The sequence below is a fragment of the Mirounga leonina genome, unplaced genomic scaffold, assembly GCF_011800145.1.
Source record: "Mirounga leonina isolate KUSES-001 unplaced genomic scaffold, KU_Mleo_1.0 Mir_156016, whole genome shotgun sequence".
Classification (NCBI taxonomy): Eukaryota; Metazoa; Chordata; class Mammalia; order Carnivora; family Phocidae; genus Mirounga; species Mirounga leonina.
Genome location: NW_023270398.1, coordinates 18,303 through 42,514, shown reverse-complemented (window position 1 = coordinate 42,514; position 24,212 = coordinate 18,303). Strand labels below are relative to the sequence as shown.

General features: G+C 38.9%; 2 protein-coding genes across 2 annotated transcripts in view; one reads left to right on the top strand and one right to left on the bottom strand.

Annotated features, from left to right (window-relative positions):
• The first annotated feature begins 7,088 nt into the window (after window positions 1-7,088).
• The window catches only part of LOC118014688 (phospholipid-transporting ATPase ABCA1-like), a 34,866-nt gene continuing 17,742 nt past the window's right edge, over window positions 7,089-24,212 (top strand). Inside the window, exon 1 of the mRNA XM_035011054.1 lies at window positions 7,089-7,431. The gene's annotated coding sequence lies outside the window, so the exon portion shown is untranslated. The remainder of the gene's footprint in view (window positions 7,432-24,212) is intronic.
• On the bottom strand, window positions 8,346-22,677 carry LOC118014687 (protein NipSnap homolog 3A). Its single transcript, XM_035011050.1, has 6 exons — window positions 22,485-22,677; window positions 18,830-19,040; window positions 16,671-16,829; window positions 15,012-15,161; window positions 9,120-9,206; window positions 8,346-9,027 (listed from the first exon to the last, which is right to left on the bottom strand). The coding sequence occupies exons 1-6, from the start codon at window positions 22,542-22,544 to the stop codon at window positions 8,951-8,953; spliced, it is 744 nt and encodes a 247-aa protein (XP_034866941.1). The 5' UTR covers window positions 22,545-22,677; the 3' UTR covers window positions 8,346-8,950.

Genomic DNA, 24,212 nt, shown 5'->3' with positions numbered 1-24,212 from the left:
CATGATCTCAGGGTCATGAGATCAGCTCAGGACATGATCTCAGGGTCATAAGATCAGGCTTTGGGCTCAGTGGTCTGCTTGAGATGCTCTCTCTCCCTCTCCCTCTGCCCTGCCTCCCTGGGCTCACGATCTCTCTCTTTCTCTCTCCCTAAAATAAATAAATGAATCTTCTAAAAAAGAACAAGGGAAGCTTTTTTAAAAAAGTTATACTATGTATACACACACACACGTGTGTATATATATATGCTATATATGCATACTCTATATACACGTAGTATATATATAGTATATATGTATAGTGTATATACATAGTTTATACACATATAATTTATACACATAGAGTTTAAACACATAGTATATATGCTATATATATAGTTGTGTGTAAATATATGCTATAGTATATATAGCATAGTGTATGTGTGTATCTGTTTATATATATATATATAAACATATATATATGGCTCAGGTTTACTTTATTGTTTCTTTTCTAGGCTCACCTTGTATTGCTCATGGCTGTAGCAATGTGTTCATAATCTGTGCTCATTATTGTTTATAGTTTTTAGTTGTCCATGCAAATATTCAGCCAATAAAATCTCCGTGACCTTTGTAGAAAGTCGTTGTCAATGCCTAATGGATAATTGTGAAAGTACTTTTGAAATACCGATCCTTACTAAGTTTGTGAAAGTCCCTTTTTTTTTTAAAGTAGGCTCCATGCCCAGAGTGGGCCTTGAACTCATGACCCTGAGATCAAGAACTGAGCTGAGATCAAGAGTTGGATGCTTAGGGACGCCTGGGTGGCTCAGTCAGTTAAGTGTCTGCCTTCGGCTCAGGTCATGATCCCAGCGTCCTGGGATCGAGTCCCAGATGGGGCTCCCAGCTCAGCAGGGAGCCTGCTTCTCCCTCTGCCTGCTGCTCCCCCTGCTCTCTCTCTCTCTGACAAATAAATAAATGAAATCTTAAAAAAAAAAAAAAAAAGAGTTGGACGCTTAACCGACTGAGCCACCTAGGTGCCCCTGAAAGTACTTTCGGAATACAGCTCTTTAATAAGTTTCTTTACTTCACATTAAAACACTTATGTAAATATATATTATGTATGTGTGTTTATACAGATATATGTTAGCACATACACACAACTTATACATATTTATACAGTCTCCACTCTGGAGTGATGTTTATCATCCTGATATCAAATATGTGGCTAGTATCTAAGGTCCTTATAGGTGAGTCTGTGTTTTATTCATTTTTGTGTTAAGAACCTAGCACTCAGGAAGTGTTTAATAAAGCAGTTACTTTGAAAAACTTTTTTACCTCCCAGTTCCTATTTCTTTTTTAAAGATTTTATTTATTGGGCACCTGGGTGGCTCAGTCGGTTAAGCGTCTGCCTTCGGCTCAGGTCATGATCCCAGGGTCCTGGGATTGAGTCCCACATCGGGCTCCCTGCTCTGCGGGGAGCCTGCTTCTCCCTCTCCCACTCCCCCTGCTTGTGTTCCCTCTCTTGCTGTATCTCTCTCTGTTAAATAAATAAATAAAATCTTAAAAAAAAAGATTTTATTTATTTATTTGACAGAGACACAGCAAGAGAGGGAACACAAGCAGGGAGAGTGGGGGAGAGAGAAGCAGGCTTCTCGTGGAGCAGGGAGCCCGATGTGGGGCTCGATCCTAGGACCCTGGGATCATGACCCGAGCCGAAGGCAGACACTCAGCAACTGAGCCACCCAGGCCTATTTTTAATGAACTACTAAATTGGCTGCTTCTCATGTACCCACAGTGATGACACTTCTGAGAACGTGGGCACCCAGGAACTCTTGAATGCCCTCAGCAAAGATGCTGGCTTTGGGATCCAACATGTGGAAGGAAAACCAATCCTCTGAGTGCCGTTTAGATCCTCCTTGACTGGCTTCTTGTCATTGTCACCTCTAATTTCCTCTTTAATATTGCATTTATCAGCTGCATGCCACACTGTGACTACCATCATTTGCCCTTTGAATCTTTTTTTTTTTTTTCAATTTTAAAAAATCAGAACATCTAGAAACGAACATTTGGAGAGTGTTCTAACATCTTGTGAACTGAATCATTATAGCTGTTTTTTTTTTTTTTTACTGATATAGTACATTAATATTTAATTTAATAGCACCTTATACTTACCTGTCAAATGCTTTCCATCAACTCCTGTACCTAAGTTTTACAATGGGCTGCTCCATTATATATAATTTTTGGTTTTGCTTATCAGCTTTTTCACTTTGACAACCTGAAAACATGATGTATTCACTTTTTATAATAATACATATTTTCTTATTTTAATGTATATATTTTTTATGACATTTGTCTTCAAAATCCTTTTTTTACGGCACTGTATAAACAAATTCAGTGAATGTCCATAAGCCTCTAAGTGTCTGGGAGGGGAGGCCAAAGGTACATCAAGGGATCACTAAGTAAAGACAATGAAGAGAGGTGAGAAGCTTATGAGAGCCCAGTGCTGGTAGAGGTAGGTTCAGTTTTCCAGGCTAGAAAGACAAAAGAAGCATGAGCCTGATTCAGATGCTACAGCTCTGATGAAGAGCACCATTGATGTGTACTGGAGGCAGTCTGAAGATGACATCTCTGTACAGACAACTCTTACTGAAATTCAGATTTTAAGTTTTTCAAAAAGTGGTATAACTAAGGGAAATTTGACTGGGACACTTACCAGTGGCTTTTAACTTTATCTCTGCCCACCATCTTTTGGAGGTTTTCGAGTATTGAGCTTCAGGAGGGCACGGTGTCTTACTTTGACTTTTCCATCAAGTCACGGAGCTTTAGAGAGAACTAGAGAGCAGTCCACAAATCTGTTCCTTTGATATTTTTAGCACGTACAAGAATAACATAAAGAGTGTGGCTATGCATTGTAGAATTTTGCAGCTGGAAGGGATGCTGGAAATGACTTGTTTAGCATGACATTATGTACTTTTATTTTACTGGTGGAGAAGATAAGACCCACGAGGGCAAGCATTGTGTTGATGGTCCACAGTGATTCAGAGCTCAAGTCAGGCATCAAGGCCTTGTGATGCTTGCAGACAACCTAGCTCTTCATGTACTGAGCACCCTCACCCCATCCCCTCCAAACCCCAATTCTGTACTCATTTTAAAGCATAAAGTGAATCTTGCCATCCTGCCCCAGATTTACAGCACATTGAGCATAACATGCAGACTCCTTCCCAGGCCCTGGTCATCTGGCACCTGCCTCCCTCCACCCTCAACTCCCATCACTCTCCTCCCTACCTCATCCCACTCCAGCCACACTGTCCCCCTGCTGTTCCTCAAACATGGAAAGTTCACTTCTTCTGAGAGACTTTGTACCTACACTTTCTATTGCCTTTGCTTGTTGTGTTCTTTCTCCCCAGATCTTTTCCTGACTCCTTTCTAATCGTTTATGTCTTGGAAGAAGGCAGTAGTCCCGCTTCCCCCGATTCAATGTCCTCTTATTTTGCTTTATTTTTGGCTAAGTGACCTTTGCTTATTGCCAAATTCCTCTCCAGAAGGCAGGGACTTTGTCTTGTTCACCCCAGACTCTCAGATATGCAGAACAGTGTCTGGCACATAGTAGATGCTCAGTGAATATTCGCTGAGCGAACACAGGGGCAAGAGACCAAATGCCGGCAGATTGGATTGACTGGAGTTTGGTATATGAGCATTTAGGGCCTCTTTGTGTTCCTTCATCCTTAACTGTAAAGTGAGTTTGCAGCTTACAGGTCTGTGGGGAGATCAAACAAATGGTGAGGGGATGGATAGATGCATGTTTGTGGCTGTTATTGATTGGTCTGTGCTCCTGAGGCACCAGGAAAGGCCGCGTCCTCTTGGGTGATGCTGCCTTTGCTGCCCTCCCTTTGCAGAGACATGCCCTGCTCGGTGGGGGAGGAGGAGTGGACCACCGCCCCCGTTCCCCAGACCATCACGGACCTCTTCCAAAATGGGAACTGGACGATGGAGAACCCCTCACCCACCTGCCAGTGTAGCAGTGACAAAATCAAGAAGATGCTGCCCGTGTGTCCCCTGGGGGCAGGGGGGCTGCCTCCTCCACAAGTGAGTCACCCTCCGAGTGACTGAGCAGATGGCGGTGCAGGGGGGCTGGGAGCTTCTGCTTGGGAAGAAGGAATGGCTGACCTCTCCTGTCAGGGGGTTGTCTGATTCAGTCTTGATCTTAATTCTTATCATAGGGAAAGGCCTGTGGGTTTTGAGGGGAAGGGACTTGGTCTACAAGTTCCTATGTCTTAGCTTGTTTGTCTACTTTGCAAAGTCAGCCTCGGTTACTTACTTGTTTGAGTTAAAACCAGATCACAACACTCTGGATCAGTGGGCCGTGCAAGGCACAGTCTGGCTTCTCCCACTGAGGTCATGTCACGGAATATACTGTGACAGGCCCGGCTCCCTCCCTGGTTCTGCCAAGGATGAGCTGGTGACCTCAGACAGGCCACTCACCTCTGAATTAGGGAGGCTGGCCCATAAAACTTCTGCGGCTCTTAAGACTCTGACATTCCCTGAGGCTGTGCGTGGGGGGAGCAGTTCTGAGCCTTTTTTCTGAGAACAGTTCCAGAAAGAGGCTTGCTTGTGATCTCCCTCTGTTGCTTTATCAGCATCTGGGTTGCAGGGTGAGGACAAGCAGTTGTAAATGGGTGTGAGAACTTGAAGAAGTCCTGGTTACTTCTCTTTAACAGAACAGTGAATCTATTCATCAGTATAAGTCCAATGGACCGAAGAAGTCACTGGGCATAGTCAATGATACTGCTCCCTAAAAACCTTTTGACTATAAAGAATCATGTTCCACTGTCTATTGTTCAGTAGTTCAGAATAATTTCCTTGGGGACATCTTGGCTTGGTGTAAGTGAACGGCCGATGCTGAGGGCAGAAAGGACCAGGCCTCTGTGTTTGGCTGATGGCAGCACCTGGGCCCTGTGGGCAGGTTCTGGTCACACTGTGATCCACATTCAAGGGACATGTGTCACTGTTACCCATTTTGTTATCTGCCCCAATTGTGGCCCATAAAGACACATGTGCTTTGTTTATTTTAAATTTGCAGAGCTTCTAGTTCAGTCATGTTATTAAATAAGGTGGTTTTTAAATTGGTTTAATTCAAAGTATAAGTCTCCTATCCCAGTTACACGTTTCTCCCAAATCAGATTCCCAGAGGGTTGTATGGATTCCAGGACAGTTTTTCAGTTTTCACTTTTTACATGGACCCAACAAGGACTGGGATTGAAGAAATGGCATTAAAACTACCTATTTTCCTTGTTTTTCAACCCATTTGTTCCTCTGGGCTTTGAAGGAGCAAGTGGTACTTGAGAAGAAAAGGAGGAATCCTTAAAGTCCACTCATACCTCCTAGAAAATGAGATGCCTTATATGGCTGCCTCAAAACTTAGCTCTGTCACTACTTCCCACTTTCCTCCTTTGCCTTTTCCCCAAGAGCCAGTACCCACAGAACTCTGAGCAGTGCAGAGTGGGACCCCTAACGTGGCCATCATGCTAGGAAAGAGCCATGGCTTGTCTGTCCGGCCCTCTCTAGCCTACTGTGGTCAGTGTCCCTCACTGTTTGCTTTGGCTCTGCATCTGCTTGCTTGAGACCCGTGTTCAGGACTGAGCTACCAAGTTTAGAGGAGCATCTGAGACAAATAACCACTAATTCCTCAATGTGTCAGATGTCAGAGTCTATAATCAGGGCCAGGTCCCTTCTCTTTCCCACTGGAGTTTCTATTAGCCCCCTGGGCAGGAACTGTAAGAGTCAAAAGTTTGCCAGAATCCATTAGAGGTGGCTGTGATGTAACTTTCACAAACTCTAACTTTGTATTTCCTTTGAAGAGGAAATACTAAATGAAACATGTACATACTCATGTGGTATCTGCTGCTGAGTGGTATTGTGTTCCACACTATGTTTTATGTCAGGCTGTTATTTAGGTACGGTGGCTTTTCCCTGGGTACCAGTAATTCTCAATCACTTCCTCTGAGTCAAAGGATTCCATTAAGCAAGTAAAGAAACACTTGAAGTTGGCCAAGGTACTTTATCTATCCCAAGACTTGTCAGGAAAGTGGGCCCAGAGTTGCTGGTATGTGGGAATCATTGTAGGTCAGTCAGATCACCTAGCAGCTTATCGTTTAGGACTTTTGCATACAAAGTCATCCTGGTATTTAGTGATCTTGGGCCGGCCAAGACTGAGCTACTCTGTATATTTAATATTTGAAAGTGTATATCCTGTATATGGCGCATGGCAGGTATTCTTTCCCTTATTTCCTACACAGTGTCAATACAGGTCATTAGGAATTTTATTCAAGACCCTTTGTGGGGCATCTGAGTGGCTTAGTCGGTTAAGCATCTGCCTTCGGCTCAGGTCATGATCCCAGGGTCCTGGGATCGAGCCCCACGTTGGGCTCCCTGCTCAGTGGGGGAGCCTGCTTCTCCTTCTCCCTCTGCCCCTCCCCCGTTTGTGCTCTTTCTCTCTCAAATAAATAAAAAATCTTAAAAAAAAAAGACCTTTTGTAATGGGTTTATAGGACCATTCTTATAACCAGAATCTTAGAATTTCTTTTTTTTTTTTTTAGAATTTCTGTTATCTATTAGATTGATATGCTATATACTGTTGTTTTAAATTTATCTACAGCTGGAAGAATTAACTTATCTGAGTAGTTTCACATTACTATTTTTGTACTTACTAAGTTTTCAAGCCACACTGTGTGTGTGAGAATTTACAACCTACTGCTCTTATAAGGTCAGGAAAAGTGGACCAAAGTGAATGCCATTAGGCCATTCTCAGACCTTTTTCAATAGTTTCATTATGGTACTGGACTTTTTTTTTTAGGTTTTTAAAATTTTTATTTATTTTTTTTATTTACTTGAGGGAGAGAGAGAGGGAGAGAGCACAAGGAGGGGGAGCAGCAGAGGGAGAGGGAGAAGCAGACTCCCCAGTGAGCAGGGAGCCCGATGCGGGGCTCCATCTCAGGGCCCCAGGATCATGACCTGAGGCAAAGGCAGATGCTTAACTGACTGAGCCACCCAGGCGCCCCAGTACTGGACTCTTTAACTCAATGAGATGTTATGCATTTGTTTTTCAGATTTTTGACTTGAAAATAATCATGTTTAAACTCTGAGTAAAAGAAATGTATTTATTTATTGAACAGATGTTTTTCCCTGGGCTATTCATCAGATATTTGTGTGCATTTATGTGTGTGTGTGTGTCCTCCTTGACTGTGTTCTCAACTGCATCAGTGACTCCTCAGATCCTCACTGACTTTCTCTCTCCAGGAAGAGCGTGTGCCCATCTGTGTTATCTTTGAAATGTGCTTCATCTCAGCCAGCTTTGTTGTGTTCCTGATCCAGGCGTGGGTCAGTGAAGCGAAGCACCTGCAGTTCATCAGCAGAGTGTAGACTGTCATGTACTGGCTCTCCAGTTTTGTGTGGGATATGGTAAGAACACCCATCTGTTGCTGCTTTCTAAATCTCCATCAGGGCTATGGATTGGATGAAAGAGCCCCTGTCTCTTCTAAGTGTTCTAGGTAATGTAAAGATGAAGGAAAAAGGGAAAGGTAGAAGCAGCTGTGTATTTTCATGACACCGAGCTGATCTTATGCCAGAGAGAAAATCTGTCTACACTGACTGCAAATAACACCACTGTCACCTAATTTGCTAAGTGACAACTTTCAAAGATATAATTGAGCTAGAAGACTCTTAGTCAAAACTCAAAACCTCTCTGATAGGTTTTTACCTCCAGAGTTATGATGTTCTTTGCCTTACTAGGAAAACTTATCTGTCCTTTGAATTCTTGAGGACCAGATAAGTGAGAGGTGAATATGCTTCCTGTTTTTCAGTTTTCCCTCAGATAGCTAATAATTTACTATGTTGTATTTGCAATATATATTAGAAACATAAAATCATATAGCTATAAATATAGACTACCATAAGAGCTTGTAAGTACCAAATCTAGTTAAGAATGCTGAGGTACTCAACTAAAATAAAAATTAAAGTTTTTTTTGTAGGAAAATCCTAGTACATCTGTGACAGTACTGAAGAAATTCTCCTTGTGGGGTTATTAGCATGCTATTTACTTGAAGTAACTTAATACTTAAGACAGTATATTTATTACTGTCTCATTACCTTTATAGCAACATAATAGTTCCAGGTAAGAGGACACAAATATAAAACACAATAAAAAGAATCAGAATGTATCTGTAGGCTTTTATTAGGGCAAACATTTCCATAACCATAAATATCTCATTATCACAGATAGATTATCTCAAGTACCTTTGTTAAATAGTAATCCAAAGTGAAGTAAAAGTTAGTAAAATAAATTGTAAATGAAGACATTTCAGCATATAAACCAATGAGTCTTCAACAGTTTTTAATATGAGGATCTAATAACATTATTTTCCACATAAGTAATTATTAATGTAAAAACCAAAATTAATAGAGATGATACAGATGATATTGTACTTTTCCATAATAAACATGTTTAATATTTTTATGAATCCCATTTAGTATTACAAAATAAACTTTACTGGACAAAAACTTTTAATATTTCAGAAAAATAGACATGAAAAGTTTGACAATGTATATAAATAGTTTAGAAATATTATAGGCATGGAAATGTGACATAATCATTTCAACATAAGGAAATGCTTTAAAAGCAGAGGGTTGTCAAAACAGAGTACAAGAGATATTCTGAAACAAATGAAAAATCAAGATCTTGTAGGAATGACAACAATTCTTAATGTATGACAGATACTGAAATGCCAAAGGGAAAATGAACAGAACTATTTCCTCATGGTGGTGACAATGGACAGAGGCAGCTTTTAAAAATGCAAAGGACATAGCAAATTAACTTACCATCTCCTTCATATAAAAATGAGAATCTCTTGGGAGAGTTTAAGTACCATTAGCAGACACATCTTATAGCAGTTAATGCAATGCTTCGTATTTCAATGGAAAACTATTTCAATGGTGAAAATGACATAGGAATCAGAAGCATATTCTTCTGAGACTCAAGGAAGTTAACACTTTCTCGAACTGGAAAAAAACATTTCATAAGAAGGCATATAAAGTTATTGACTGAATCGAATCTGTGGTTCGAATACTTCATGCCTAGTGAAATAGCTTACCAGCTGCCACAACCCTGGGATCCTCATGAGACTGATGTCTCCCAGCCGCACGACTGTCTGCACTCTCATTCCACCAAAGAACATGAACTGCAGAAATAAACCAAAAACAGCGTCTAAAGACTATGGCGTTACTACAAGTAAGAAATACAGAAAAATTAATCAGAAACATTAAGTCTTGTTCTTTAGATCAAAATAGTGGATATCAAAAAGGTAAAATTAAGTATGTTAGTAATAAGATTTCAGAGGGGGTCAGAGATTCGGGAGAGAAATTTGTAAATTAATCAAACTGGTTTTATAGATGAAGAAACAGAAATCTGGAAAGGGAAAGTAAATAACACACGAAACACAATTAAGTCTATAATGAGGCTTCATGACTTTCTAATACATTTTAGTTTATTTAAAAAAGGAAGATTATAAAAGATTTGTGTTTACTACTGAAAATCTTGATGATATGAAGAAGCAAATAAAAAGTAGCATAATTTTAACCACCTCGAGAGAACCTCTATTGACATTTAGTGCATTTCCTTTAAACAAATGAGTAAAATCAAATTAGGGTCGTACTATATATTACACTTACCAGTAGATTTTTAAAAATCAACAACGCATATTTCCCATGGCAGTAACCTTAATTTTTAATGGCTATGTGAATTCCTCCCTATAGATATAAGAACTTTTTATCCAAGCCCCTGACTGATTAGATTAATATTGTAATATTTTTTGAAATATGGAATAAATTTTTTTGTGTATAATATTTTAAAATTTTTAATAATTCCGATGTAAGATATGTTAGCTGTATAGGAAAATGTGGATAAAAAGAGAAAAGAGGAGTCATTTCTATACCACCTAGAAAAAAAGCCACTTTTATATTTGCTGTATCTCTTTCCATATTTATGTATATATATATGTATTTTTATGAATATTTATACACACATAAACATGTAAGTTTATGGTTATATAAATACATGATGTAGATACATATATTTTTTTCTGGATAATCTGCATATTACATAAAAATGTTTCTTTATTGTAAATAATACTGAGAGAAACCTCATTAGAGTAGCATCTACATATATATCTATAATAATAACAAAGCTGATGACAACTACTACTAATATTTACTGGGTGTTGATTACGTGCCAGACCTGGTTTTAAGCATTCTGCATGTATTAACTCATTTAGTCTATTTAGTCTTCATAATAATTTTCGGTGGTAGATTATTAGTATCATCATTTTTTGGATGAGGAAACTAAGGTACAGTGAGGTTAAGTAACTTACCCAGGGTCACAAAGTTATAAGTGGTGAAGCTGGGATTCAAACCCAGGCAGTCTGGATCTGAATATTTTCTTAATATAAATTCCTAAAATTTAAATTGAGAGAACCAAAGAGTATATCTTTTATATATATATATATATATATACTTACAAATATACAGTGTATATATTATACACTGTCCTCCAGATATTAAGTACTGATTTAGACTCAGCATATTACCATTCTCCTAGTACACTAAGAATGGATTAAGATTAAAAAGTGTGTGTACACATTTTTTTTTTTTTTAAAGATTTATTTTAGAGAGAGAGCACACACGTGCATGGATAGAGGGAAGGGCAGAGGGTGAGGGAGAGAGAGAATCTCAAGCAGACTCCCCGCTGAGTGCAGACCCTAGTGCAAGGCTTAATCTCACGACCCATGAGATCAAAACCTGAGCCGAAATCATAAATTGGACACCTAACCGACTGAGCCACACAGGCGCCCCAAGATTACAGTGTGTGTGCACACACATTTTCAATAATTTTTTCTTGTAGAAGTTATACATGTCCTTTATAGTAAATTGGAAACTTAAAAAACCTTTAATCTCATTATTTAAATATGGCTATATATTTTATGTCATTTCAAATTTCCTTACTGTATAACTAAACCCACCTACATATCCATGCATATTTCCTTAATATTAGCAAAACTAATTTAAAAAATTAAGGCTTTTTGCCCAAGGCAGCCCCAGACTGGCCTCCTAACAACACAGGAACCAAACCCTGCCCACAACTGGCAAAAAGCGCCATTGCAGGCAACTGGACTGAAGGCAAATGTGGCTCAGCCACAATAGTAAGGTGTATGCAACACACACAGGAGATACTCTGGAAGGGCCAGGTTCTGGTCAACAGGAGACACTGCACTGCGGAGCACTACATGAGCTCTTCTTCATAAGGCCATTACTTGCCTAACACATAGAAGCAGACACAGAGAGTTAGAAAAAATGAAGACACAGAAGAATATGTCCCAAATGAATCAACAGGACAAAATCCAGCAAGAGAACAAAATGAAACAGAGATAAGCAATATATCTCATAGAGAATTTAAAGTAATGATCATAAATATACTCACTGGACTTGAGAAAAGAGTGGAGGATCTCAGTGAGACCCTCAAAAGAGAGAGAAAATACAAAAAACCAGTGAGAGATGAAGAACTCTGTAAGTGAAATTAAAAAATACACCAGAGGGAATATATAGTAGATTAGAGGAAGCAGAAGAATGGACCAGTGAGCTGGAAGACTGTAATGGAAAGCAATCAAGCTGAATAGGAGAAAGATAAAAGATTAATTAAAAAAATGAGAATAGGTTAAGGGAACTCACTGACACCATCAAGTGTAATAACATTCACATTACAGGAATCCCAGAGAAAAGAGAGAAAAGGGGCAGCAAATTTAGGAAGAAATAATAGCTGGAAACTCTGGAGAAGGAAACAAATCCAGATTCAGGAGGCACAGAGAGTCCCCAACAAAATCATCCCAAGGAGGTCCAAAATATATAAAGAACCTATATAACTCAACACCCAAAAAACAAATAATCCAACTAAAAAATGGGCAGAAGACATGAATAGACATGAATTTCTCCAAACAAGGCATACAGATGGCCAACAGACACATGAAAAGATGCTCAACATCACTCATCATCATCAAAACAAATCTAAACCACAATGAGGTATCACCTCACATCTGTTAGAATGGCTAAAATAAAAAACACAAGAAACAACAAGTGTTGGCAAGGATGTGGAAAAAAAGGAACCCTCATGCGCCACTGGTGGGAATGCACACTGGTGCAGCCACTGTGGAAGACAGTATGGAGGTTCCTCAAAAAATTAAAAATAGAATTACCATAGGATCCAGTAATTACACTACTGGATATTTACCCAAAGAATATGAAAACATGAATTTGAAAAGATATGTGCACCCCTGTGTTTACTGCAGCATTAATTACAGTAGTCAAGATATGGAAGCAACCCACGTTCCATTGATAGATGAATGGATAAAGAAGGGGTGTGTGTGTGTGTGTGTGTGTGTGTGTGTGTGTGTGTAATATTACTCAGCCATAAAAAAGAAATCTTGCCACTTGCAACATATGGATGGATATAATGCTAAGTGAAATAAATCAATCAGGGAAAGACAAATACCACATGATTTCACTCATAAGGGAATTTAAGAAACAAAAAAAAAACCCCGACTCTTAAATATAGAGAACCTTTGGTTGCCAGGGGGGAGGTGGGTGGAAGGGTGGGTGAAATAGGTGAAGGAAATTAGAGTACTGAGTAATGTATAGAATTGTTTTGTTTTTTTTTTTAAGATTTTTATTTATTTATTTAACAGAGATAGAGAGAGAGCACAAGTAGGCAGAGCGGCAGACAGAGGGAGAAGGAGAAGCAGGCTCTCCGCCGAGCAGGGAGCCCGATGCGGGGCTCGAACCCAGGACCCTGGGATCATGACCTGAGCTGAAGGCAGCCGCTTAACCGACTGAGCCACTCAGGCGCCCCAATGTATAGAATTGTTGAAGCACTATATTGTACACCTGAAATTAATATAACACTGTGTGTTACTTATACTGAAATTAAAAAAATAAATAAAAAATTAAAAAATGTCAAATACAAACAGATAAGCCTTTTTATTTATATTGCCAATTTTCTTGAGGGAAGATGAAGCAGATATGAACCCTACAAGTTTAACTCATTTTTCTTTGACCTATCTAATACTGTATCTATATAATGTATCCTTATTAGGTAAAAACTGGCATCTCATTATTGTTTTAATCTGAATCTTCTTTAATATATTTTTGGTAGTCATCTGTGTCTACCTTTGTAGAAGTATGTATGTATGTATTTTTTGCTTTTTGATTTCATTTAAGATATTTTGAGAGGCACAAAGCTTGAGCTTTGTATAATAAAATCATTCTTTTATAATAAAATTATTCTTTTTTTCCTTCATAGTTTCTTCATTTGCTTTTTGGCTTAGAAATATTGTTTCCATACACATTGTTAAATAAATTCATCTGTATTTTGTTTTAGTAATTGTATGAATTCAATTTTTTAACTGAAAGCCATAATCCAGGGGTGCCTGGGTGGCTCAGTCGTTAAGCATCTGCCTTTAGCTCAGGTCATGATCCCAGGGTCCTGGGATCGAGCCCCGCATCAGGCTCCCTGCTTAGCAGGAAACCAGCTTCTCCCTCTCCCACTCCCCCTGCTTGTGTTCCCTCTCTCGCTGTGTCTCTCTCTGTCAAATAAATAAATAAAATCTTAAAAAAAAAAAAGAAATCCATAATCCATCTTGATTTTATTTTAGCATTATGGTGTGAGATAGGCATCTAAAATTTTTTTCTCCTCTTCATATATTTTCCAACTTGAATATACATCTATAACATATATATTAGTAGAAGTTGACTTTCTGAGCAATGATTAGCTCAGTTTTGGATATGTCCATTGGACATAAAGTGGAGAAGATGAAGAGGCAACTGGATATTACAAGTCTTTCAAATATTCATTAGCTATTCTTAGTCATTTATCCTTTCAGATAAATTTTACAAACATTTTTCAGAGTTTGCCACAAGAAAACTCTCTGAAATTCTGATTGGAATATCATTCAACTTAAAAAAATTAAATATCCCAAATAGATATTTTATTAAATAAATTGATTAACCATATTTTTTTTCTTTGGGCTTGTTTTTAATATTTATAATAATTACGTATTACTTTTTTACCCATAAACAATCTTTCTACCCCAAGTAATGTTATTTAAAAAAAAAAAAAATCACAGGGGCACCTGAGTGGTGCAGTCAGTTAAGTGCCTGACTCGGTTTTGGCTCAGGCTTGATCTCAGGGTCTTGAGATTGTGCCTTCTTGGGCTCCACACTCAGTGTGGAGTCTGCTTAAGACCCTCTCTCCCTCTGCTCCTCCCCACCGCTCTCTCTTTTGCATACATGTGCTCTCTCTCTCTCAAAATAAGTAAATTTTTTAAAAAAATTACAAGAAGCACAAACTTCCAGTTACAAGATAGATAAGTTTTGGGGATGTAATATACAACATGAAGACTACAGTTAACAATTCTACATTGTATATTTGAAAGCTGAAAGAGAGTAGATCTTAAAAGTTCTTATCATAAGGAGAAAAATTTGTAACTGTGAGGTGATGGCTGTTAACTAAACTTATTGTGGTGATCACTTTACAACATATATCAAATCATTATGTTGTATACCCTAAACTTATATGTCAATTATAGCTCAATAAAACTGAAAAAAGGAAAAAAAAATCATTAAAAGTACATTCAGAGGAAAATAAGGTGATGAAAGAAACAGGTGACTTTTTCAGGTTCCTTCCAGTATTTACAATTTTATCATTTTGATGTATCAGGGAAAAGAACAGTTCAGTATTTAAAAAAACTTTATAAGGTGAATAACATTCTAAATAAGATGTAAAACAGGTTTGCTCAACCCTTAAAATTACAAAGCTGAAACTTGGGCAATAAAAAGCAAAATATACTCCATAATGAGAACAGAGACAAACTGACAAAAGGAACTTAATGTGGATCACCCATATATTTTGCAATTTCATAAGAAGAAATGGACAACTGTACCTCTGTTGAGCACTCCATATTCTGCATGGAACACTCCAACTAGTTTTGTGTAGCCTCGATTGATATGAGTATGAACTGCCCTTTTAAATGGGTCACCCCACAGAGCTGGCCCACCAGGTTTCATTTGAAAAGTAGCTAGTTCATAGATTCCTAGAATAGGGAGAAAAATAATTATTTTATAGAACACATTCAAGCAATTTCCAATCATGTTTAGTTTGGTTCCAGTGGAAGGCTAACTACACATGTAGATTTTGAGGATCATACCTGTATACATGTTAACATGTTAGACATATTTACTAATAATTTGCATTGTTTTTCTTTGCTTTTATGTTTAGAAAGTCCTTGTCCTAGTTTAAGGGTCAGTCGTTAAACTTATCATACAGAACAGACAAAAATGGATGAATCTGTAGTTAAGGTATTATCTATTTTTAATCTATAAAATTTGTCAATAAAGTGAGAATTTATAATGTAATAGTATTTTTTAGTTGCCTGAGTCTATACTTTTATAAAAGAAATGAATAAGGAGGTATTCCCAGTATCTTATAGTTCCATTCTGTTTACCAATTTCTACTAACTTATCTCTCTATATAATTTCCCCTGTAAGATTCCATATCCAACAGGAACAGCAAGCAAATAATGAACCCGAGGTGACTGTCTCTGAGTTCTGAGGAAAAAAAAAATTCTAAAGGAGATGGTTTTATTATTCCTAAATATCCAGGTAATTACTTGGAAAGCATTTTACCTTCTGGATGGAAGTAGAGGCTAGGTGAAGAGAAGGAAACCAGGGGACAAGTAGATTTAGAAAGTAAAAGAAAAACACGCAAAAGTTACTGAAGAATCATGAATAGCATAGAGGAAAAGAACTAAGATTTGATACTTTCTGAGAAGCCAACTAGTTCATTTAGTTAGTGCTGAAAGCTGAGGGGGAGCTAAGAGGATAAATTTCTAAATCAGATTCTTCAAATCTCTTATAATCTAAAATGCACTACGAAGTTCGGAATAATGGGGGAAATAAAACATTTAAATTAGTTTATGCTTTTTCTAATCTGACCTTTGTTTAAAACTGGATTGAGGTAATAATTTAAGTCAGCAAGAAGTAAAATCAGCAAGAAAACAAATCTTTAGGAATTACTTTCAAACTGAGAAATAAGAAAGAGGAAGACATGAAAGTTAGACTACAGTAATGCAGCTTGGCAGTTCCAGTTAATTCGTTCCCCTAGTCAATTTTATAAGCAAATATATACTTAAGATTTAAGATTAGTTGTAGTTTATGGGAAAATACTTTTATATTTAAAAGTTTATATTATTTTAAAATTATGACAAAGTATCACATACTATCCCTCACCTACCCACAGATGTGTTCTCTGCTCCTAAGGCCCAACTTCTCAACCTTTACTGACCACGTCAACTTTTTCTATAATATAGCTAAGCTTTAAGAATCAGTAAGATACCAATATGGAAAAACACTTCATTATTCAATGGTCATTTTTTTAAAAGATAAGCTAAGAGCACCAATTCATTTTTATCTGAACAATCAACATATGTCCCTATATTAAACAAAGATTAACTTCTTTTCCAGCAGAACTTGAGTTTTTATAGCTTAAAATCTTTAATTTTTTCTCTATCAGAATTCAAAGTGACTAAGAGGGGGCAACTTGCCTTCTTTTGGAGGCTTTTCTAGTTTGCACCATGGCACCAGATAAGTAATCTCACTCTCTTGTTTATCAATAAGAGCCAAATTTGGAATGAGGTACTGTTCTTGCCATTCCTTATCTTTGGCCAATGCTTTCCGAACTTCAGTTCGATGAGCAAAATTATCTATGGGAAAAGAAGGAGCAAGAAAACCAAAAATTATTGATTTAAAATCACCTGTACTTTTTCTGGGTTTCAATCAATCCACCAAGTGTTCATCAAGGGCACAGGACACCATATTATATCACTGGAGATAACATACAGATGTGACATCAGTCCCCAAATTTCTCATGGCCTGAAAGGGCAGTAGAAATGTCAACAACTAATGATAATGTCATGTAGTGGGCTTTATAGGCTCTACCACTTAATAGGCAGTCGTGTGACTTAGGTTAAGTTATTAAATCTTTCTGTGCCTATTTCTTAACTCTGTAAAATGGGGATAATGATATAATATCTCCCTTTAAGGTTGTTAAGATTAAATGAACTAGTACACAACAGTTTTTGGCAACTCGTTAGAACTCAATATACATTAACTATTCTTATTAATTTAATTGAGGCATTTAAATTATAGCAGCAGTTTAGAGTATTTTTCTGTGGTGGTGATGGTGGTGGGTGATCAAGTCAAGATACACCTTGAATCACATTTAACGTGAATGAAATTAAGGTGCACGTTGACAGCTGCTGCTTTGAACTAACAGCTTCCAAAGAAATAGTGCTAATTCTCTGTCATCCCTTCTTTTTATTTATTTTATTTTTTTAAAATATTTTATTTATTTGACAGAGAGAGAGAGAACACAAGTAGGCAGAGCGGCAGGCAGAGGGAGAGGGTAGAAGCAGGCTCTCCGCTGAGCAGGAAGCCGGATGTGGGGCTTGATCCCAAGACCCCAGGATCATGACCTGAGCCAAAGGCAGCCGCTTAACCGACTAAGCCACCCCGGCGCCCCTGTCATCCCTTCTTTTACTCAGTACTATTTCTCTTCTCTTTGTTTCCCAAACAAGTACATATATTTGCTAACATATGGGCCCAGGACTACATTTAACTATTAGGGCCTCGCAAGATGAACGGGGTAATAGTTTTCTATGGTTTATGCTGAGGATAAGGAATAACATCTATCTTAGAGCTTAAGTAAGTTTTATCAGGACTACTAGCAGTTTTGTTTTTTTCTTTTTTTAACTGGGATATGATTCAACTGGCGGTGCATTAAAGCATAAGTTGTATTTTAATGGGGTTTATTCTACTACAATTGGGAAAACCTCTAGACTATGGACATGCTAAGTACAGAATGAGCACTTTTCATGTTATTTTATGACTATTAACTTTGGACACTGATGACCAAATACTAAATGAAATTATTAAAAGTTTTTGGATATCATGATGTACTACTGTAGACTTCAGACAGATTAAACAATGGAGTAACAAACATTCTGGGGATTCCAGTAACCATACTCCTTCCTCTACTAAACCAGGGATGGATCAGCTTCAATATGGGAAGAACTCTAATTCTTTTTCCTTTACTTCCCTAAGCTAGTATCATGACAGTGAATTCCTTGAAACTCTGGGGTACAGAAATAAAACAAAAGTGGTCCGAAACCTGACAGATTTATTATATCTTACAGAAGGGTGAGGGCTTCAAAGTTTACTATCATCTCCTTTTAACTTCTATTTCACTAAAGCCCCTAGACATTAGAATGATTTCTGTTAAAACACTGATATCCAGCTATAGCTAAAATAAAAAAAAAATTCTACTCCCCTTTTATGATCTTAACCCACTTGGGTTCTTGCAATCACTGCTTTAAATTTTTCATAAACCATCTTTACAATAAGCTATTCTTAACTTTTCCTAAGAATTAAATGTGGTTCAAAATTTTATGACTTGAAATCTGAGATGCCATTTTCTCACTATCACATTCTCATATGCTAATAAACGTTTCCAGCAATGGGTTACTACAGGTATACCACTGGGAGGCACAATCCCTGAATTTATTTTTTGGTATTGCTATTTAAAAGTTTTACTTCACCTGTATGTATTTATAGTAACGTAGATCTAAGAACTAAGTCACTAAGTTGTGGGTAACATCTAACAGAATGAAAATCTGTACTGAATACTTAAGCTGATGACTCATACCATACTTCCAAACATGAAACACTTTATTCATTCTGCCTCCAAATTCTACACTCCAGTATCCAACCAATTCAGAGTGAGCTGTCCGAAGATGAATGTTTTTCTTAGTATTTTCCAGGAACTCATTCATCTTTGAGGGCTTAAGATAATAGGTACGAAATTCATAGAGTGTTCCATCGTATTGTCTGGGGCCTGTAGCAAAAGATGAGCACACCTGAAGAAAGATAAGGCAAATTTAAATATTTTGGGAAAGTAGGGCTTATAATATCATGTTACAAGCAAATCTGAGTCTGAAAACAAGCGACACTCAGTAGACTCACAATCTGTTTGTACTCTGTGGTCCTTTCTCCATAGATAATTTGTTTAGAGATATCCGTAAAGAAAACTACTTTTAAGTATTCCAAATATATAGCTACCATGTCCTTGTAGGTAGTCTACCTCTAGTTGCTTTTTCATGAGAAGTTTCTTCTAAGAAGCCGCTGGGGCAATTTCTTTACCCAAAAGCTACAATTAGGATCCTAATAAGTTTTGCAAATAGTTTAAATATCCCTTATTTAGTCAATATTCCATCTTTAGTCAATAGTATATGTATGTGTTAGAGTTAAGCATTAAAAACAATTTTATAAAATATATAGTATTTTGGCTGGCACAATGGAAATGTGTTTACTAGCAGAAAATTCTTTTCTTCCTTTCCTTTCCTCTTTCCCTCCCTCCCTTCCTTCCTTCCTTTTTAGGTTCTTAAAACAATGGAAATTGCTGGTCAGGTCAAAGTATTTCCTAAATTCAATGAAGTAAACCACTGGTCAAAAAATAGGATAGAGGGGCACCTGGGTGGCTTAGTTGGTTAAGCGCCAAATTCTTGATCGCCACTGAGATTAATCTAAGGGTTGTGAGATCCCTGCCTCCAGCTCTGTGCTGAGCATGGAGCCTGCTTAACATTCTCACTCTCCCTCTCCCTCTGCCCCTCCCCACTGTGCTCTCTCTCTCTCTTAAAAAAATAAAAATAGGATAGGAATTTAACTAATGTAATAGGAAACTATGGCCTATCCAATTGCATTGTAATATAGTCATAGGATGTGTAAAGCTAGAAAAAGGAAAAAAAGTCGATGAGTCACAATTGTCTTGAGTCAGTTTTTTTTTTTTTTTAATTTTTAAAAAAGATTTTATTTTTCCATTTATTTGAGAGAGAGAGAGTGCACATGAGCCAGGGGTGGGGGTGGTGGTGGAGAGGAGCAGAGGGAGAGGTATAAGCAGACTCTGTGCTAAGGGCAGGAGCCAGAGGTGGGGTTAGATCCCAGGACCCTGAGATCATGACCTGAGTTGAAACCAAGAGTTGGGACACTTTAGCCACCTGAGCCACCCAGGTACTCCTGAGTCATTATGTTTTTAATTATAGATGCAGTCTGAAGAAGGGCATTTAACCCACCCAGTTATACCATGTTAATGGAAATACTTTTTAAGAACCATTAGTTCCTTTTGTAATAGTCATATGTTCACTATGTAAATTTCTAATTTGGGTCTCTGAGTGAACTGAACTTTCAGTGGGAAATGCTCTGCCAGAAATTATCCTCTGTGTATATGTATGTGTTTATATGTGTAAATGTACACACAGATATATGTATATAAACACAGACACACTCATATGGTATTCTAGTTTACAAATCCATCTTACATAAGTTTGATTAGCATGTGCATATTTCCTAAAGCTGATTACACCCAGCATAATCTATTATAACAGTTTTCATACCTGTAAAACTATGGATGAATTTTGGGCTTATGCTGACTACCTGCTCCAACAATCAAAAGCAGTATGCTTCTTGCTCTGACATATATTTTTTTTTACAAAGCACAATAGTATATGTATTTTACTTGTGTATAAGGCTGAATTATAATCATCTATCTTGAGCTCATCCCATTCATGTCTATGATGAGTTATATTCTTATTGTCTGACTGACATTTGCCATCAAAAACAATTGCAGCCCCTATGTTTGGCAGACATTCTTTTTTGTGCCATTTTACTACTCTAATAACAAAATGCTATGGAAATGAAAACTGCCTAATATTTATAGCTTAAAAATATTATAAATAAAATATAAATGTATCAAAAATAGGCCAACGGGGTACTTGTGACAATTGCTTTTAAGCTGTTTTTCAGGGAATTTGTATTTGGGGAACAAAATAAGTGATCACAGGCACACATTTTTATTACCTTTCGCAGAAGAGTACAATAGGAAAGCTCAGGGAGAGGTTAACAGCAATGAAGCAATGAGATGTGTATGTGTGTGGGATGGGGTAGGTGATTTTTGTTGAGGGACACTAGAACTATGCAACCACAATACAGGACTAGTATGCTAGGGAAGGAAACATGAGTGCTTCAGGCTCCCTAATCTCCAAAGAAAGTCTCATTTTCCTCAGCACTGACTTCCAATTTCAATGAGTCACAATTGTCTTGAGTTACTATGCTTTTTTAAAAAAATTTTTAAAAAAGATTTTATTTATCCATTCGAGAGAGAGAAAGTGCACATGAGCCAGGGGTGGGGGTGGTGGTGGGGAGGAGCAGAGGGAGAGGTACAAGCAGACTCTGTGCTAACGTCAGGAGCCAGAGGTGGGGTTAGATCCCAGGACCCTGAGAATATAACTCATCACTGGAATTTTTTCCAATTAGAACAACTGGCTGACATTTAATAATCAAAGTTCAGAGTAAAGCTGTAAGGAGTAACTCTTGGCCCTGCCCCAGTAGAGTGTCAATCAGGAAAGATTAAGACTGGATTGCTAATCTTGGGTTGATGGGCCATCATTGGTTCCTCAGTCTTCAGCAGAGTCAGTCTCAAGAGTAGGTTCATCCCCTTTCACTTATACCCTTCGAGGAAAGTACAAGCCTCAGTATCAAAGGAAAAAATCTGTGGATTCACAGAATAGGCCGAGTCCCGACAGTTAAGGCTAAATCACAAAATCTATTGTGTTTTTCTCATCTAAGGTTAAGTGGTTATCATTCTGTTTGCTACGAGGTTCCTGGCCCTGCCTGGCTCGGCCACCACCCGCACGAGGCAGTGGGCAGCTGGGCAGGATGCTCCACCACTGGCACCCTGGCCCTCCCCTTCAGGGTTCTCTGCAAAACGCTCACAAGTTGTGTACATATCGTTTAAACGGGGGAGGCCTGTTCTTTCGCCAGCGGCTGGTTGACCTATTTCTCCTCTACCTTCTGTCTGGAGGGGGCGGTGGCTTGTCAAAGGACAAATCAAAAGGAAAGGCTCGACCAGCCAACACCTGGCACCGGCCCAACCTGGCGAACGCAGCGGGGCTGGGAAGCAAATACGGGGCAGCGCGAGCTCCAGGAGAGTCCTCAGGGCCGCCTGGCACCTTAGGCCACAGAAGTCTTGTTCACGGCTGCTGGCGAGCTGGCCGGGAGGAGACACTGGCCAGCGCACCCTCCCGACTGGCTACACCCCTCCACGCACAACGCCCCAGCTCGGGGGTCTGGGACGCGCACTGGAAACAGAATAATCTCGGCGCGCGAACCGGCTGGGCGCATGCGCGGCACTCGCAACTCTGGGCGAGCGAGCCGAGTAGCGCATGCGCGGGACTACTAGCTCCTCGCTGTCACCCTTCCTCCTCCCAAACCAGGGCTCGGCTTGGGCGCGTCTCCGCGGCCGGTACCTGAGGCGCGAGCTTCCGCGCAGCCAGAGCCCTAGTCAGGCCGCTTCGGAGGACGAGCATGGCGGGGCTTCGAGCGCTGGGAAGGACAGCCAGCCGGTACTCTTCCTTAGATTCCTCCTGTTAGGGCTTACCCGCCTGGAAAAGAGCAGCGACTGGACTCCTGGCGGACGCAGGCTGGGGCGGGACTCGGCGGCGTGAGCTCCGCCTCTGGTGCCGGGAGGCGTGGCGGCACCGCCCGCTCTGCTCGCGTCCTTCCCGGGCCCCGCGCCCGGCGCGTTTGAGCGGCACGTGGCCTTTGGTACTCTGTTTCCTCAGACATTCTTACCCAACGTCAGAGGGGACATTAGGAGTGACTGAAGGCGGGGATCGTTCCTGTTCCACCTTTCTGAGCCCATCACCTCGTCTCCCTGCGCAGTTGCGCAACGGTTCTTGAGTTCGTGTGCAGAATGCGTGTTTGTCCTTTGAGAAGGGAGTATGATGCGTGCACGCGTAATGCTGTGCATTTAAAATCGTGGAGGTTTTCGCCCTGGTTGATCGTTAGTCGGGGTGATTTACGTGAAGACCGGGAGCCTTCACTTTTCCTCATGAAGTGCATCCTCTTTCCCTAATCGCCACCCCAGCATGACCTCCGAAGGCTTCTAATAATGATTGAAATTGTATTTTTCAGGAGCTCATTGGAATGGGGGCATCGAATTAAATATTGAAAAGTCAAATAGTTTTGTAAGCCTTAAAAAAGCATACCAGCAGACCTCGGATCTTGTTCTCCGTATCCCTGATTATTGGTCCTCAGAATAACTATTTTCAACATCAATAACTATTTTCCACTTGTTTCTTCTAATGCTTTCTTCGCCTCTAAATTACAGGCTTTTCCTGGTGTGTCTTAGTATTTTCCGGTATAGATAGTATCTGTTGCTTGGAAAATGAGGATTTAGGTCTCTTACATACCACTCCCTCAAAATAACCCTCCCTTCCCCATCTGAATATGGGTACATTAAAAATTGTCACATTATTAATTTACAGTATATTAATGTTTACATTTTTATTACTAATTACATTACAGAGAACACAATTACACAATGCATAATCAGACTCACAATTACACAATAGTTACATTATTGCATACATTGAAATAATACTGCTTATACTATCAAGAATAGGGAAATATTACAGGGATATCACCAGTGGTTGCATTGGTTGTGCCTTCTTCAAAGACTTGAATTATCTGTTCAGAGGGAGGCTTTTTAAAATTATAATTCCAAAGGGGGTGATTAAATTTTTCTGGGTGATGGGCATCGTTTTGAATGATATGCCTGGACTGGATCTGTGCCTGGACTGGATCTTTATGTTTCAATTTATTTTCTTAGACGTTGCCGCCTCCCTGGAATTAACTATTTATTCACTCATTTGGCCCCTAACTATTAAATTCCTTCTATGCCTCAGGTACTTTTCCAGAAACGGGTACAGGGGTGAGCAAAAGACATAGTCCCTGTCTTCTTGGAACTTACTGGTTCGGGGAAATATTAAGCAATAAAGAGAAAAATACATCAGCGATTAATAAATACTGAGAAAAAAACAATGTAGGATATGAACAGTGGGAAGTACTGGAGGGAGATAGCAGAGACTATTAGCTCTTTCCCATTATCCATTCTCCCTGCTGCTCTCTTTTTAAAAAATTAAACATCTAGGTGCAGCTGTGTGACTAAGTCCTGGCCAGTGTAATGTGTTAGT

Excerpts from the sequence above, each read along its gene's own strand:
- LOC118014687 (XM_035011050.1), bottom strand. The coding sequence starts at position 22,544 with ATGCTCGTCCTCCGAAGCGGCCTGACTAGGGCTCTGGCTGCGCGGAAG. Across the intron at positions 9,207-15,011 it reads ATATGGAGTGCTCAACAGAG|TTCATGTTCTTTGGTGGAAT; the intron begins GTACAGTTGTCC and ends TTATTTCTGCAG. Across the intron at positions 9,028-9,119 it reads TCCCAGGGTTGTGGCAGCTG|TTCGAGAAAGTGTTAACTTC; the intron begins GTAAGCTATTTC and ends GTTTTTTTCCAG.